Source organism: Stomoxys calcitrans, chromosome 3 (genome assembly GCF_963082655.1).
Source record: "Stomoxys calcitrans chromosome 3, idStoCalc2.1, whole genome shotgun sequence".
Classification (NCBI taxonomy): domain Eukaryota; kingdom Metazoa; phylum Arthropoda; class Insecta; order Diptera; family Muscidae; genus Stomoxys; species Stomoxys calcitrans.
In genome coordinates, this window is record NC_081554.1 from 5242167 (window position 1) to 5261456 (window position 19290).

General features: G+C 38.5%; 1 protein-coding gene across 1 annotated transcript in view; it reads right to left on the reverse strand.

The window, feature by feature from the left end:
• LOC106081284 (putative uncharacterized protein DDB_G0279653) overlaps window positions 1–19290 on the reverse strand; it is a 337199-nt gene that overhangs the window by 20978 nt on the left and 296931 nt on the right. The window contains exon 3 of the mRNA XM_059365237.1: window positions 18315–18526. Within this exon, the coding sequence (XP_059221220.1) occupies window positions 18315–18526 (212 nt within the window). The remainder of the gene's footprint in view (window positions 1–18314; window positions 18527–19290) is intronic.

The window sequence follows — 19290 nt, forward strand, 5'->3', positions numbered from 1 at the left end:
TCTACCATTCTCTTTACCCTTTTCGGAGATGCTAATGGTAAAACATCGACAATTCGTCCAACATTTTTTGGTTGTGTTTTTAACAATGCTGTTTTGAACGTATCTTTTATTAAATTTGGCGGATGTGCCGCCAATAGTTCCTCTTGTTTTTTCTTTTTGGTTTTCTCCGTAACTTCGTCGTATGCTTTGCTAGGCCGGCCGGGAATCAGCGGTTTAATTTCAATAAGTAGATCCGATTTCAGCCACTTCTCATACATTTTGAAAAACTTGATTTTTGCGAATGAACATTCTGGCAACCTTCTCTCAAATGATTTGTAGAATTTTTCAAGTTTGTCTAAAGCGTCTTTATTTAGCCTTATTCCATATATGTGGTCCAAAGTGTAAACAAGTTCCTTAAATGACTCCGTGTATGATTTGGAATCATTTTTGATGTCCCATACAATTTTCGAAAGAGTGGAATACTTCAGTATGACTTCCATAACTTATAAATGTCCTTTACGCCTCTACAAAATATAATGAAGAAAATTTGGATTTTGTTCAAATATTTATGCAATATATTCACAATTAATGACCCATTTCAGGTATCAGACGCAATCGTAAAAAGGGGTCCAAAGTGCCTCTTTTTACTTACTCTTCTATAATTATTTACCTGGACTCGAATTTGGTTAAAAAAAATGACAATGAATTTTTTATGGGTAGGTTTTTTCACATTCATTGATACGGTGGATTTCCTGGGAATTCGACATAGCGAAACAGGTAACATTTGTCTGCATCAAATCTTAACACAAATATATATATATATGCAGGTATATTTCTAGGTTACTTTTTATTCAAAAATCATCAGCTTACATTAAAAATAGATGTAGGTACTATACAAACGCACGCCGATGCGAAGTGTTTTCGCTCTAAAACACATATTTTTATTCCAATTTTTTTAAACTTTGGCAGGAGACCTTTTTTTATTCTAACACATTTGTATTGTAAACCCTGGGCAAATCTATCAATGTTTTAGTGTAGGCCCCATATAAGGTTCCATTTCACAAATAGACATTTTTATATAGAGTTTAATGAAGTGTAAATGAATTTTAGAGTAGATAGAATCCGAGTTGAGAAATGTTTTATACATTGTTGGAAAGGTATGAAAATTTCCTTTACGATAAGGTATGTTGGGTAAATATGGCTATAGTGTGTCATGTGCAATTAGGACAACAAAAACAAAATTTGGGAAATTCGACTTTTTTGAAAAATTGACTTTTTTATTGCCGGTTCCATAAAATGGAATAGAATAGAGATATTTCCATGATTCTTTTTGTGTTTTGTAGAAGAAGTGTTACCAAATAAAAGTTTATTTAACATCTTTGCAATAAAATGTGACGTAATACTTGTTTTTTAGCAATGAATATAGCACTACTTGAAAATTGACTTTTTTCAGTATTTTGATCGCTACGATCTCATTTATGGCTAGGATATGGCGAGACATACCTTAAAATGTTGGGAACATTTTAAGCTTTCATTTAAGTTCAAAAAAAGCGAAAAAATCCCCGTGGAACTTTTTTTCCAGTGAGAAACTTTTGAAGTTTAGTAAAAAAATTGGCCATTTTGGTCTTAAGATAACGGTGTTGTTTGATATCGAAATTAGCCAAATTAGCACTTAAAACTTTTCTTAATACCTCGACTTTGTGAAAATGGAAAGAAATGATAATGCTTTGACGGCCAAAGTTTGCGAAAACTTAAAGGAAATGGGAGTATCTTTTTTGAAAAATTTTGCAATTTTTTGACAAAAAAAATATTTTTCATATTGAAAACGATGCCATTTTTAAACCGCCAAAGATATTCACGTGATTCCTTTTGTATTTTATGCACACATATGCTGGCATAATTTGTGTGAAGTATGAAGTTTATAGCTTTAAAATTGACGGAGTTATTTAAAAAACACTGAAAAAAACCAAGGCCAAATTTTCATATTTTAAAATTAAACATTTCATAACTCCTTAACAGTACACGATGGCATGGTACTTTATGCATAAGTTTTTTAGATCTTGTCAAGCTCTTTCTCTAGAGTCCTAAATCATGTAAATCGGTTGAGTAGATCAAAAGTTATGGCCCCCAGAAGCTTGGAGAAGTCAAAAGTGGTCAACTTTGACACCCTGTAGCTCACCCTGTATTAAAGATATGGACCAACAACAGCACTTTTCTGAAAGCCTATGTCCTCCTCTACAAATGTCTAGAACATTTTGTATGGCTAAAATCAACAGATAAAAAGTTGTAGACTTATTTCCAATTTTTTTGCCATTTGGCCCACTGTGCATCGTCGGATAACAGAAGGTAGAGGAACTTGGTCAGATACTCGACTCCATATACTTCACCATCTGAAGCAAAATAGTTAAAAAACTCTTTCGGTGCCAGGTTGTCCGCTCGAGAATTTCCTGGGAGTAGGTTTCATGTTTCTCACATCTTAATAGGCCTTAATATGCCTCAAATGTATCATCGACGGAGTTGCAGAATTCCATGCGGGATTTGGTCTGAGCATTCCTCTCCTCCTAAATTGCCTTTACTGATGTTTCAATCCTGTGATGTCCTTGTGGCTTTTCCCTTATTGAATTTTTCTGGAAACCTTAGTTAGACCAACTTTTTCCTATCATGATGTGCATAAACGAGTCGTTATGGGAATGCCCTCCATAGGATCAACAAATAGAATTAAGAGATCGGTTTATATGGGAGGTATATCAGGTTATGGACCAGTTTGGGCCATTCTTGGTTTGGATATTAAAGGACATATTAGAAGTTATCGTGCAAAATTTCTGCCCAATTGAGTAAGAATTTCATCTTCCACAGGCTCTATAAATCCAATCGGGAGATCAATTTATATTGGAGCTACATCTATTCATATACCAATTTGGCTCATTTACAATACTAGCCGACATATGGAAGTACTTGTGAAAAGCGGCCAGCTTTACTTGTTCGTGAGTTAACGTGCTTAAATAGACGGACGGACAGGGTTCGATCGAAATATAATATCATGGCTATCAAAAAAATAGATATGCTTATACATACTTTATGGAGACTTAGACCAATATTTCGAGGTATAACAAACGAAGGACAAAGTTTGTATACTTCAATCCTATGGTGGAGTAACCCTTTCTACAGCCCTATCTGGCAAAGGGAAAAATATAAGAATCTGCCTTTAATTGCGGTTTTAGAGTTCATTAAAAAATGTTGGACATCCGACTTGACCAGTTATTATCCCCAATGGATGACATGTTTGTTGATCCGTTTGCCTTACCACGGACCCACAATCCTGCACACTTTTGGGAAAACACCGTATCTCCCAAAAATATACATTTTGTCATTATCAGGTTTTAAATTAAACATTTTCAAATCAGGATACTTAAAAATTTAAATTTTCCAGCAATGAGCTCTCCTGGAAGGCTTTCCCCCCAATTTTCATAGCTTGTAACTTAAATGAACCACTGACAATGCAATTTTATTGGTGATACGTTTCGACAGAACCTTATTTACAGTCACTTGAGGTACAAAACCCCCTTTCGATAAGGAAAAAGGGCAAAGCATGTTGTCATGCGAATACCACATGATTAGAAAAGTGAAATGATTTATGCATGAGTTTTGAGATGACATGCTTTTAGAAGCTTTTTGCTAATATCAGCATGATGGCATACATTCCGTCCACCACATCTACAGATAAATTCCGGTATGGTGCCTACGATGTTGGCAGCAAATGCTTGATCTCTAGATTTGGTGACATGTCCATCCGTCCAAACATTATGGCGTTCGGCTACCTTGTTCCTTTGGAAACTGTGCAAACATTTTAGTATGCCTGTTTTTATGGATTCACACGGTAGGTGATGTTGGTGAGGAATTACAACGTAGGGTTTCAACAAACATAAGCTGTGTTAAGTTGCCACTGCACAATTGCATGTCGTGTGTCATGGGTAAGCTCCACCGACAGGATGCACTTAAGAAGCTAAACACATACTCACACGCTCACATTCACGAAATTTTGTTAGACACCTTGGTATGAATGTTGGAGAGAAAATCCAGCCAAGAAATAGGCAAGGAAGGAAACTGCCTTCAATCTTGGAGATAGAAGTCTTTACATAACACTTTTAGGTGCACATCTTGGGCAGGGCTGGGCGGATGTGGGATACAACAAGACAAAGGCCAACCAGTAGAACAACATCTTTGGAAGCAAAACCCAACTATTAGCGTCAAACTGCCACGGCAGCATTACAACCAAAACGTCAAACAAACACCGCAAAGCACTTACCACCATCAACATCAGCATCTTTGGCAAACCAGCAACATCATCGCTAACAATTTTCATCGAAATCTGTGGCACAGTGGCTGAACATGTGATTGAAATTGCAGTATGTGAATACTTAGCGGAATCAAACTGAGTGGTCTGTTAAACCAAGAGGACCGACTCACCCTTGCTAGTTCACTTAGTTCATTTTAGTGACCTGTTGAATTGAACTAGTTCGTTCGCGAACTATACAACTGTAGCATCTATGCAATAATGGATATAAATGTTTGGGAACTGAATTTCATTGAGATGGACTTCAATCTCTACAAGATTCAGTTTTCACACGATGAGCTTGCTGACACTGCTTACAGAGAGAGGATGCCAATCGTCCCCAGTATGAAAGGCATTCAGGATGTGAATTTTTTCCTATTTAAGTGCCCCCTCATCGTTTTTAAGTTCGACCCAATTTAGGAGAGCTTAAAAACAATAAAAACAAAAGGATTTTTTTTGACGAAGTTGGTCAGCCGTATGTTCATACAATCACAATTAGGTCACTTTTCCTCTCAGCTATATTGCTTCCATTGGGATCTGATGCAGTTTCATATTAACTCAGAGATGGATCTGAGAGGCTTGTTCTGCTGTCGCTTCAACACATTCTCTGTTGCTGAAGAACCCTTTGAGTTATGCTCTATTTTCGGTGGCTGCTGTTTTCAGTTTCCCATCCACTGTGCCAATATTCAAAGGATGTTTGCGCCGCTGCCAGAAAGATTACCATGAGTATGGGTTTATTTACTATTTGCTGACACAACATGAGCTAGCTAATTTCAACCTCTCATTCCCCAGAAGCCTGTGTGAACTAACCAAAATTTCCTTAGGAAAACGTGGCGGCTCACCAAAGTAAAGTTCAATCAACTCAACTGTTACATCAACCTAGCAGTTAGTTTGCCCAAGTCCTTGCCAAATAACGACATTAAAGCAGGTGGCAAAAGTTTTCATGCTGATGACTTGCCACCACATAAAGACCGCAAAATAGCAGTAGTAAGAGTACGTAAGCACACTACCTTCCCACTGGGGAGGGGGGGGTAAGGCTTATGGAAGAGAGGATTTTTCAAGTGATTGTAATTTTCATTTCATTAATAACACAGCAAATCTTTATGAATTTCCCAAAGATTATTTTATGACTAAAAGGAAAAAGGATTATTGAGCTCAACACAAAAGACACATGGGGCCAAATGCTTTAAAGCTTTAATGTTAACCAACTTTAAATCTAGCCATAATAGTGTGTGATGATAGTCCATAACTAAAGTAGAGCGGAGAGCAAAAGTCCCAGGAAAACCACTTTCACCCCCAAAGTAGTGCAAGGCAAAGGAATGCATTATGAGTGGACAAACTAACCGAACGACAGACAGATGGTTACCGATATGTGCTATGGCTCTCATAAGTGTTGGCATGCCACCACCATCATTAGCCATCCGCCAATTGTGCAATGTGTTGACTTTTTAAGAGATCAATAATTAAATCCTTCAAAGCGAAACGAACATCAAATATCCTTCCATAGCACACACATGCCATGCCACCATCAAAAGCTGGCAGTTAATGAAAGAAAACGCTTGCAACAGCGGCAGCACCCCACTCAAACTGCCATTCGCCAAATTGACTGTCTTGGAGAAAATTGTTGGCAAAACGCTGAAATCGGAGACATTAAGCCAAGCCGATTATTACGTTGTCTACTCAGTGGGCTTTGTTGCAATGCGTTCAATTTCTTTTTATTACGTTGGCGCTTATGAATTACGTGTTACGTTACACTTTTTGCCACTTGAAAATGGCTCTGTGACGACGACATCAGGCATAGCACCAGCCAGACTGCCAAAAGTCAGAAGGGGCACACGATTATAAATTAACATATAAATGGCATGGCCACTAAACCCCCAAACCATCCAGCAACCATGATAGGCTGTTGTTGTTGTTGTTGTCTCCCCAGTGGCTACAAAAAGCATGTGTACAGACCTAGGCCATATCCATTATTCAGTATGAACAAGTAGCAGTTAGAGCTTTCTTGTGTGGCTGCCTGTTGTTGGTCACCATCAAAAGATGGCGCTCCAAAAAACGGTGGCATGCACATTAGTTAATGCTTAACCTGTTTCAGAGAAATGACTTTGCGACAGAGTGGTAAAAAATGTATCACAAAGCACAGAATGGGCTAAATACAATAAATCACCAATGGACGAAAAGCAAATGTCAAGAAAGGTTTGAGCAGCTTCTCGAGCTAAATTTATCTACTAAATAGGTTTAATATCAGTTAAAGAAATCAGACGTTGGAGCATTTTTTATGCCATTGCCCGGTTTTCGCGGCTCATAGAACCCAGCACCTAGGTGGGGATACAACACCAGTCTTGAGTCGACTTTTGTTAGAAGCACGGAATTTCTGACATTTTCGAGGTTCCTTTTACTACAATATTTAGAGCGCACAACAAGCTGATTACAGGCTGAGGTGTATCTGCAAAGTGGCATAGGACGAATTAATATCCTCACCCCCTTTTTAGCCTCTTGGAGCATTTTCTATGTTATTGCCCGGCTTTTGCGGCTAACAGACCCCAGCACTCCAGATGGAGACACAGTACCAGACTTGAACCGACTTTTGTTAGTAGCAGGGAATTCCTAATTTTGGTTGTTCGAGGTTACTTTTTATTATTTAGAGTGCACATCAAGCTGATTACTGGCTTAGGTGTATGTGCATAGTGGCATAGGGCAAATTAATATACTCACCCTCTTTTCAATCTCACCTAACCTAGGTTGCGTTAGGTAAGAGCAGTGGCAGTCTATTTTCTAAACGGACTCCTTTAGACATTTTTATCCATTGTAATATCACAGTAGCCACCAACCAGGCCCCTGGTGGAAAACGAAGCCACGACCCCCAACCTGGTAATCCGAGTACGCTACCAACTCGGCTAACGGGGGGACCTACCGAAACAAAGAATTTCGAAAATCAAATTGTTATACCTCTTCCGTTCCGTTATGAAGAAAAAGGGGCAACGTAGAAGTCACGTATTTAGCAGTTTTTTGATATTTTGTAAATATTCAACTTAAGTTTCTTTGCATTCCATGCTTTTCAATCATCTTTTTAAAATCGGCGATTGACCTGTTTCGAGATTGAAACAGTTTCAATCAAAAAATATAATTAATCAACTAATTTTGGAATTGAATCTGATTTTTATTTTTTTTATATGTACAAGTGACTGTTGATTAGGAGTAAGGAACATCACTTATGGATAGTCGCACAAGACAGTAGAGAGATCCCTGGGAAGGGATATACCGCCTTTGCCGGTGTGGTGGGCAAAAGGACTACAACTTGGGATGTGGGTGAAAAGATTATGACTCCTTGGAAAGAGTGTGCCGAATAGGGTTCCAGTGTTGAAGTGATTATGCCTTTGGACTGAGTCGATGAATCAGGAGCGGGTAGCATGGAAGTGTTGCACAGATATTTCAAAGCATTTGGAAGTCCATACCTGATCATATTAAGTTGGTTCTTGCCCTGTGTGTCGAAGAAGTTTGTTCCCTTAGTACTTGCAAATGTGCCCGTCCCATTCCAAGATCGTTTTGTGACATCCTCCCTTCCGTTCTGTTGTCGGGAGGATTATAAGGAAGAGTCATTCTCTTACCAGTTCGGTACGACCGAGGGTAAAAGCACTATTTATGTATAGATCGAAATATTGAAGAGCATAATGGTGACAAGGTTTCGGTAGGCTTTCATTTCGGATTTTGAGAGAAAAATAACACTTTGGATGCCTGGATCCACGTGCCGGACTGTGTGAGGGGGCCAAATATGTCCTTGGCATATATGTCGATTTTTCTTCTTTCATGGAGAAGTGAGATACGGAGAAGTAGGTAATCAGAAATGGGAGGCCACCTTAGCGCAGAGGTTTGCATGTCCGCTTATGACGCTGAAAGCCTGGGTTCGAATTCTGAAATCACAAAAAATTTTCAGCGGTGGTTTTCCCCTTCTAATGCTGGCAACATTTGTGAGGTACTAAGCCATGTAAAGGGTGATTTTTTTGAGGTTAGGATTTTCATGCATTAGTATTTGACAGATCACGTGGGATTTCAGACATGGCGTCAAAGAGAAAGATGCTCAGTATGCTTTGACATTTCATCATGAATAGACTTACTAACGAGCAACGCTTGCAAATCATTGAATTTTATTACCAAAATCAGTGTTCGGTTCGAAATTTTGACAAATTTTGTTCAGCGATGAGGCTCATTTCTGGTTGAATGGCTACGTAAATAAGCAAAATTGCCGCATTTGGAGTGAAGAGCAACCAGAAGCCGTTCAAGAACTGCCCGTGCATCCCGAAAAATGCACTGTTTGGTGTGGTTTGTACGCTGGTGGAATCATTGGACCGTATTTTTTCAAAGATGCTGTTGGACGCAACGTTACGGTGAATGAACACATTTCGAACCGAACTCTGATTTTGGTAATAAAATTCAATGATTTGCAAGCGTTGCTCGTTAGTAAGTCTATTCATGATGAAATGTCAAAGCATACTGAGCATCTTTCTCTTTGACACCATGTCTGAAATCCCACGTGATCTGTCAAATACTAATGCATGAAAATCCTAACCTCAAAAAAATCACCCTTTATAACTGCTCTCCAAAGAGTTGTCGCACTGCGGCACGCCGTTCGGACTCGGCTATAAAAAGGAGGCCCCTTATTATTGAGCTTAAACTTGAATCGGACTGCACTCATTGTTTGGTAAAGAAATATCCAATGTAAAAAATATCCATCCAAGTAGGCATTTAAATGTGCGAAAACAACAACTCCCATAAGTAATTTGGCTGTGGTTAAGAAATACATCGCGAGTAAAACTAAGCCCGGCATTCGCCAGGTTTTAAATTTTATCAAAAGTCAAAATTCAATGAAATTTTCTCTAAAGACACAATTTTTATGATGTTTTCTGTAAAGACAATTTTGGTCTATTTTCTCTAAAGACAAAATTTTGATAAAATTTTTCTATAAAGACAGCATTCAATGAAGTTTTCCCAAACCTAAAATTTTGAAGAAATTTAATTTTAAATTCAAGTTTTAAGAAACTTTCTCTAAAAACAAAATGTCGCCAAAATTTTCTATAAAAATAAATTTTAAATGAAATTTTTTTGTTGATGGTATAATTTATAAATGCGTTTTACAATTTGTTTCTCTACGGAACAGTTGTATTGACCTCTCCTACGCCTGTGACAAGAAGTGTTGCCAGTACAGAAGATTTCTCCCCAAATTGGTGATTTCTTTTTGAAAATGGGAACGAAGTTGTTGACTTGGGAATACGGAACAAAATTTTGACATTATCGGGGACAAATTTTGGGTTTAAAACTTTGTATTTTACATTCACTATTTGTTGTAATTATTTTTGATAAATATATATACGCGAATCACAATTTTAAAGACATATTTTTAACCACACATTTGAAACCACATGTCATGAATGTCAGATCTAGCATTTGACCAAAAAAAAAGGTTGGACATCATCTCCAGGTAGTGGTCACCTATCATAGTTACGTTACGATTCGCATCATCTTTGAAGAAGTACGGTCCAATGATGCCACCAGCCCATAAACCGCATCAAATTGGTTACGTTACGATTCGCATCATATTTGAAGAAGTACGGTCCAATAATGCCACCAGCCCATAAACCCCACCAAACTATGACTTTTTCTGGATGCATTGGTAGCTCTTGCAATGCTTCTTGCTGATTTTCACTCCAAAATCGACAACTCTGCTTATTAACGTACCCATTGAGCAAAAACTGAGCTTTGTCGCTGAAGAAGAGGCGCGCGATCAACTTTCTTAACAGAGCTCGCATTTTGAGAATAAAATTCAATAATTTGCAAGCGTTGTTCGTTTGTAAGACGATTCATGGTTAACTTATAGACCAAACTGAAGTTGTTTGACAGTGAAACAATACACGAAATGTGAGTGCCAAAAAGATAATAGCTAAAACATCCCCCTTTTTTATCTGTAGGAAAATTGTGATACATTCTTTGAGAATTTTTAGGTTTAGGAACCACACCCTTTCATGAAAAAACACCCCAAAACTATTATATATTTATGGCCCTAAAATTATATGGCCACCACTTGGCAATAATCCAAGTAATCTAAATTTTTTTGCGAATTTTTTTCTAGGATATTCATTTCTAACTGGGGATTTTAGGCGACAAAGAAAAATATTGGCAATACAGTTGAAAATATGATGCTCCTCGTACCACTTATCCTTTCGTCACTTTAAAGTATTTCCTAATATCATATTTTCAAAAAATTGTTAGGTAATTGGAGTGATTTGTTGAATTATTATTCATACAAAATTGAGAAAATTTTTCCTCAAAGTTATTCAATTTTTTAAGTTTTATAGAATTTTTGGAAAAAATATCCGCGAATTGTCATTTTCATAGTAAACATCGGCAGTGTAGTTCATTTCATAGAATATTGTTAGTTCCTTAATACGAAATTTTTGTGGCCAAACCGTAACAACGTGTCATCGAACGACCCTTTTTCGTAGAAAATTTTTACATGGCTTATAAATTTTCGTACTCAATGCAAAAAATGAGCGAACTCCATTTTTTTGTAAATTTAATAGAATGTGATGAAATATTTCCCCATCCACTGCAGCATTTGAATTGTTTTTTTTTTTTCAAAGGGATTCACGAGGACATGTCATTTCATTTATTGCATGGCACACTGCACGATAAGCATAGACTTTTCGGCATGAGCTGTCGAGCTGCAAACAAATTGCGAACGTTCCTTGTCTCCGCGAAAATCCTATTACCTTTCACAGTGAATGCTTAAAAGAAATTCATTAAATTGGATTTCCGTTTTTTGTGGTCGCATTTCTGTAGTGATAACAACTGGGGATACCATACCACCACCAACAACAACAAGCGATGCATAAGCGGTCTGGCGGTGTCGGCACACCATCCATCCATCTAGCCAACCATTCGTGGCAATGTGCCTCAGGTGATGTTGCAAACATAATAAATGCAACAAACATTTGCGTGCCGACACAAACATATTAAAAAGCACAAATCCTTTGGCGCTGCGTGGGAACACAACATAAAGCATAGCGTGGCAGGACGGACGGACGGACGGATGAATGGGCAGACAGGCAGTCAGCCAGCCAGCCAGCCAAACAGGCAGACGAACTGCTGCAATCCAATAATCGAAATCAAACAAATTCAAACAAGCCACACGACTGTTATACAATCAAATATTGCGGTGAGATTCCATTTGCCTGTTCCAAAAGCCTCAATCAATGAAATGAGTGAATATGAAAAGGAAAAAATGGTTTTCACTTTCCCCCCCACCCACACTCACTCACTCTTTCTTTTTCTCTTCGCAAAGGCAACCTGAAGAGAGCTGTAGTTGCCAGCTAGCATTGCTCAGTTTACAGGTACTTTATTTTTAGTTGCCTGGGCCCGCAGGTGCAAATCCAATTCAAGTTGCATCATCAATGGCAGACGAAACAAAAAAAAAAGTGTACATCCTACATCGTAGCAGCTCTAGGCAATGCCAGCCAGGATACACTCTGTTACTTACATGGCCCAGGACAATGCTACCTCTGGCAAATGGTGCAGCAGCAACAGGAAATTCGTACATCAAATCAACTTCAGAGAAATTTCATTCATTCATTCAATGTCTGCCATTGAAGGACAACAGATTGCACAATGGCACACCCAAAGGATGCAGCAACTCTTTCGTAAGCATTGGAGCATATGAAAGATTTAGAAATGTTGCCTTGATTGGCTTAAGTCATAATGCAAAAATGTTCATAATTCAGACAAATGTGTGAGAATGTAATGGGAATTGCATTCAATGCACTAGCGTTGAGTAGTAGCTCTATATGCTTTGCTCGTTTCTATAACAAACGTTTGGAAAAATTCAACTGAAGGACTAACGTCGAAATCCTTGTCTCTCAACAGCACCAGCCAACTGTGCAGCACTTGTGAATGCTGTCAATTATCTGTCGAATATATTGTGCATTCAGTCGATTTCATGCACTTCATGTAAGTGCATCAGATAACTGTCATTAAATTATTTGAACAATTTCGTAGAAGCTGAACGCTGAACATGTAGAACGTGAGTTGCAAATGCCGAATATTTGAGAATTTTTGCATAGCCTTTTATGCTTTCTCGCTTGAATAAAGAATGGGGCTTCCTATGCTATATTTCAGAATACTTTGACAGGGTGATCGAAGCGGAGCTCCTTCACATTAGATGAGTTTGAAATATCCAACATTTGGCAAATAATAATAGCTCCTATTGAGTTGATTTCAAATAGAAATTAGGCTCTGTAATGAAGCATATGAGTGAGCATTTCCTTTGTGTTAGGACATATGAGTCTATAGTCACAAAGATATGCCCACACATCATACATATAAATAAAACAAGTAAAAGCGTGCTAAGTTCGGCCGGGCCGATTCTTATATACCCTCCACCATGGATCGCATTTGTCGAGCTATTCCCATGGTATCTCTTTTAGGCAAACAAAGGATAAACGAAAAGAATTTCTATGTTATTGGCAGTTATACCCGGATGTGGAACGATTTAAACCATACTTAGCACATCAGCTGAAAGTCATAACAAACCACGCATGCAAATTTCAGCTAAATCGGATAATAATTGTGCCATTTAGTGGTTCAAGGAGTCAAGACCCCAGATCGGATTTTATGGCAGCTATATCAGGTTATGAACCGATTTCAACTATTCTTAGCACAGTTGTTGAAAGTCATAACAAAACAACTCATGAAAAATTTCAGCCAAATCGGATAATAATTGCGCCCTCTATTGGCTCAAGAAGTCAAGATCCCAGATAGATTTATATGACAGCTGTATCAGGTTATGAACCGATTTGAACCATCCTCAGCACAGTTGTTGGAAGTCATAATAAAACAGCTCATGCAAAATTTTAGCCAAATCGGATAAGAATTGTGCCCTCTAGAGGCTCTAGAAGTCAAGACCCCAGATCGGTTTATATGGCAGCAATATCAGGTTATGGACCGATTTCAACTATTATTAACACATTTACTGGAAGTCATAACAAAACTCCACGTGCTAAATTACAGCCAAATCGGATAGGAATTGCGCACTCTAGACGTTCAAGAAGTCAAGATCCCAAATAGGTTTATATGACAGCTACATCAGGTTATTGACCGGTTTGAACTATCCTCAGCACAGTTGTTGGAAGTCATAATAAAACATCTCATGCAAAATTATTGATAGATCGATTCAGACCATATTTGACACATTGTTGAACGTCATGGGAGAAGCCGTTGTATAAAATTTCCCAAATCGGATAAGAATTGCGAGTTCTAGATGCTTAAGAAGTATAATCGGAAGATCGGTTTATATGGGAGGTTTATCAGGTTATGAACTGATTTGGAACATACTTGGCATAGTTGTTGCGAGGCAAAACAAAACACTTTACGCAAAAATTTCAGCCAAATCGAATAATAATTGCGACTTCTAGGGTCTCAAAAAGTCAAGATACCAGATCCGTTTATATGTCAGCTAGAATATGGACCAATTTAAACAACCCTTGATATAGTTGTTGGAAGTCATAACAAAACATATCATGCCAAATGTCAGCCAAATCGGAAAAGAATTGGGCTTTGTAGAGGCTCAAGAAGTTAAGATCCAAGATTTATATGGCAGTTATATCAAAACTTGGACCGATCCATCGACCTACATTAATAAGAAGTATTTTTGCTTTACTTCTTCGAAAGTTAGCGTCCTTTCGAAAGACAGGGGGTCGGACGGACAGACGGATGGTCATAGCTATATCGACTTAATATGTCATGGCGATCAAGAATATATATACCTTATGGGGCCTCGAGGTGTTACAAACAGAATGACTAAATAAGTATACCCCAATCCTATGGTGGAGGGCATAAAAAGAATTACAACAATAACTGAATTGCTTTTGTTTTAATTTTAAAGTTTTTTTGCCTGTTTGAGGAAAGATTATCAAATTTCACAATTTTTGTTTGTTTCTCTTACGAGACGAGCTCAATGATTGGAGATTTTCTTTGCAAATGGAAAAGGAAAGCCAGAGATCGCAACAACCAACCACTATGGGACGCGTTTCGTCTTTGGTTAGAAGACTTTTCAAATATATTAGGTGTGATGGCTTCAAGGAACGTGCGTTGGTGTGATGTATTTGAATCGTATTTAGTGCAAAAACGCCTTTATGATACAAATATCACATTAACCACGCTCGACAACCCTGGCTATTAGCTGTACTTTTCCCAATGCATGTGTTCGTGTAATGACAGATTTTTTGTCTGCAACAGTTACACCACTTCCATGGTAGCAGATTATTCTGTGCATCTGTTGGAAGTTGCATTGATGGCTTCGAACGCTAGACAATGGCAACGACTCTTGCGGTTGCTCCGTGTGCCCATGTTCGAATCCGGGCCGGGCTTTGTCGAACTTTCTTCATTTTCAAGTCAATGATTGATTTCAACTCAATGATTGAAGATTTTCTTAGCAAATGGAAAAAGAAAACCAGAGATCTCAACACACAACTACTATGCGACGTTTCGTCTTTTTTTTATTGACCTTTCAAATAAGCAAGTTTCTCTTGGGCACTAACTGCTCCCGAAAAGTATGCAATACTAATTATCTAAGCTATAATTCAATATTTTGCAATAATCACATCTAGAAAAAAATCTCTTGATTACAAAAGTGATACATTTTATACGCTTTCATTTAAATAAGTTTTTTATAAACTTATACTTGTAAATCTTTGGTGGATTTATTTCAATTTCCCGCCGTCAAATTAACTTTTCCCCTTTCTGGAAGCAGAACTTTTCCCTATGCCAGAATTCTCATTTAAAGTCTGTAAAAGCAGCTAACCATGACAAAGCTTCAATCAACTGTCATCTGCTTGCCATTCATTTATCATTTTTCCAACCATACAGCCAACCATCCAGTCAACCAACCACCCATCCATCCATCCATCCTTGATTCATTCATTTAATTAACTAAATTCCATTTAAAATTGGTAAAGTTTTTGCTGCACGGTCATGGTGGATAATAAAATAACAATTACTCCGAGGCAATATCTTAAAAATTGTTTGTTTTACTGGTCAATGCAAAGCGCATAAAAAAGCCACCCAGAGAATTTGGGCATTACGACTCCACCCATTCACCGTACTCCCGTTAACTTCAGCACTTGCTAGGGGTTTTGGTAGTGAAAAAAATTACTGCGGTTGGCCGAACAAAGGAAAAAAATTCTGGGTTTGGTTTTTTGTTCATTGCCTTGAGTAGTTACACAAAAAAAAAGAATACAATTCGTGATAATATTCTCCTTGATTACCAATATCACTTATCTGAGAGTTTCTACCAGCAGTCACTTTGGTGCGGTGATTGATGGCGACAGGTGTTGGCAATTTTGCATAGCCCATAATAAACATGCAAATATTTTCATAGAATTTATAATTTATTACGAGTGATATTGTCAGACAGAGGTATAAATAAAAGTGGACAGTTTTTAAACAATAACCGAAATCTTCCAAAAAAGAACAAGTACGTGCGTGCTAAGTTCGGCCGAGCCGAATCTTATACACCCTCCACCATGGACCGCATTTGTCGAGTTCTATGCGCGGTATCACTTTTTAAGCAAACAGAGAATATTGAATAAGAACTGTTGTGCTGTTGGAGCTATATCAAGTTGTAGTCCGATTCGGACCATAAATGAATTCTGAACATCGTAGAAGTCATTGTGTAACATTTCAGTTCATTCGGATAAGAATTGCTCCTTGTAGGGGATCAAGAAGCAAAATCGGGAGATCGGTTTATATGGGTGCTGTATCAAGCTATTAATCGATTCAGACCATATTAGACACGTATGTTGAAGGTCATGAGAGAAGCCGTTGTCCAAATCAGATGAGAATTGCGCCCTCTAAAGTCTCAAGAAGTCAAGATCCCTGATCGATTAATATGACAGCTATATCAGGTTATGCACCGATTTGCGCCATACTTAGCACAGTTATTGGAAGTCTTAACAAAACACCTCATGCAAAATTTCAACCTGATCGGATGAGAATTGCGCCCTCTAGCGGCTCAAAAACTCAAGATCCAAGATCAGTTTATGTGACAGCTAAACGAGATTATGAACCGATTTGAATCATACTTAACACAGTTGTTGGAAGTGACACCAAAACACTATGTGCAAAATTTCAGTCAAATCGGACGAGAATTGTACCCTCTAGGGGCTCAAGAAGTCAAGACCCAAGATATTTTTATATGGCAGGTATATCAAAACATGGACCGATTCGAACCATACCTAGGGCAGTTGTTGGAAGTGATACCAAAACACCGCGTGCAAAATTTCAGTCAAATCGGACGAGAATTGCGCCCTCTAGAGGCTCAAGACACGTATGTAGAAGGTCATGAGAGAAGCCGTTGCACAAAATTTCTTCCAAATCGGATGAGAATTCAGTCCTCTAAAGGCTCATGAAGTTAAGATCCCAGATCGGTTAATATGGCAGCTATACGAGATTATGAACCGATTTGAATCATACTTAACACAGTTGTTGGAAGTGAGACCAAAACACCACGTGCAAAATTTCAGTCAAATCGGACGAGAATCGCGCCCTCTAGAGGCTCAATAAGTCAAGACCCAAGTTCGGTTTATATGAAAGCTATAGCAAAACATGGACCGATTTGGCCCATTTACAATTCCAACCGACCTACACTAATAAAAAGTATTTGTGCAATATTTCAAGCTGCTAGCTTTACTCCTTCGAAAGTAGGAGTAAAGTTAGGACAGACGGACGGACGGACAGACGGACGGACGGACAGACAGACAGACGGACGGACAGACAGACGGACGGACGGACAGACAGACAGACAGACGAACGAACATGGCTAGATCGACTTAATATGACATGACGAACAAGAATATATACACTTTATTGGGTCTCAGACGTATATATCTAGGTGTTACAAACAGAATGAAGAAATTAGTATAGCCCCATCCTATGGTGAAGGGTATAAAAATGTCGAATGGAAATAATACGCATGAATCGCACGAATAAGGAAAATATTTACTAGCTATACCATGTAACTGTATTTATGTTGCTACGTTGTCATTACGTAGATGATAAGGGATAGGGTCTTTTGTGGTCGGGTGCTTGGACCACAATTTATTTGTCGAAATTCCCAAGCAAATCTCTTCTTTCAATCTAAAATCCATTATGCAGACAATGCCTATCCACAACCATGGCTTTGTAGCTTATGTGAGAAGGCTCCCTACATAGAAGCTCTATACACAATACATTGTTGACTTATGTGGGTCAACTCGTTTGTTGGCAAAATGTAATCTGCGACGAATTCTAAGACTCTTTCCCCAAGAAATCATGGGTCTAAAATCATAATCGGGCTTTATCTTCTATGTCCAAAAGAAACGGCTTAATCTAAGATCCTTGAACTTTGAAGGAGATTCAATGTAGCTGGGTTTGTCGTAAAGTCGTTTTCATGTGATTTCGGAAACTGCGAAAAGATATCCACAGTGGTGGTTTACGAAAGATCATACCCTTAGGATATTTTTAGTTTTTATATGCTTAATTCAATTTATTTCCATTTTCTTATTTCCCTATACTCCCTCTGTAGGGTGTTCCAAAAATTCCCATTAAAATCTAACATTCAGCTAGCATTCAAGTCCATGCCAACTCGAGTACAACTAAAATGAGTAGGAAACTACCGCGACCACTTGACTGTGGTCAAGAACTGTTGACCTCATTACGACAAAATTCATGACAGCAAAACATTGGACTCTGAAACACTGCACAAAAAAGGATTGGTAATGGAGCAACAGCAACAAAAAACCTGTTTCACTCGCTGTCTTTTATAGCTGCAACTTACTTTGAGGTATACCACGAAATTTAGAAAATAAAGAAACCAAAAAATTAAATTGGACACCACTCAATCGCACTCTTGTTGAAAAAAATGTCCCCCCTCTCATTGTGTTTTTGAATAACTTTTAAGGGTGCATGCGATACTTACGAAAAAATAGAGATCCACATTTTTTGTGCGTTTGGGAGCACAAGTCTGGCGCTCTGTGGGACAACAGCCGGTATCGTCGGCACAACGATGAAGAATGGTGCAATGGGGCGTATAGATTTTCCAAGAATCGCGACGAATGCGTTCCACTCGAGGCTGTGGCAGACGGCAGGAGCCCTCCTTCACAATGCGGCTGTGATGGGCACTGGCAAAGGCTGAAAGTAAAAACGCATCATTAGAATGTGATACACTAACAGAGGCTGCAATTAAACACAACCGATGTCATTTGGCTGAGCAGGGGGTTTCTTGTGTTTAATTGGTCAACAAAACCCCAAACTGAAGCAAGATGAGATAAAAACCAGTAAGGAAAGGCTAAAGTCGGGTGCAGCCGACTATGTAATACCCTACACCAGCGAGTCTACGAACAAATTTGAAAACATAGAACCTATGTCGAAATCTTGTCAGAATTACTGAAACATCGAATACAAAAGGACAGTGGAATGTTCCATACGGAGTAGCTGTAACGGTAGTAGCGGACAATCAGGGGTATCGAGCGGAGAGTCTCAGTGAGAGGCCGGTCAGCATCGGCTCTGGCACAAATACTGAGTGCCTATGATGCTCAGTGACAAGACGAGTTATTGGCGCCTTTAAATAATCAATGGCCACCTTGTTCGCGCGGCGATCGGTCCTTTGGACCGGAACGAGCTTGCTCATACTGGAGCTTGAGGATCGCCAACTCCACATGAAGATGTGGCTCCAACAGCAACTATAGGACCCAAATTCTGATTAAGGCAGTTTTAATGGAAAATATCGGCTAAAAAATTTATGTGAGAGCTATATATAAATCTGGACCGATTTTGATGAAATTTTTTACACATATTGGGACGTCAAATAGAACATCTTGTGCAAAATTTTGTAGAGATTGGACCAAAATTGTGATTTTCTACAGCCTAAAAAGGCCATATCAAATGAAAACCAG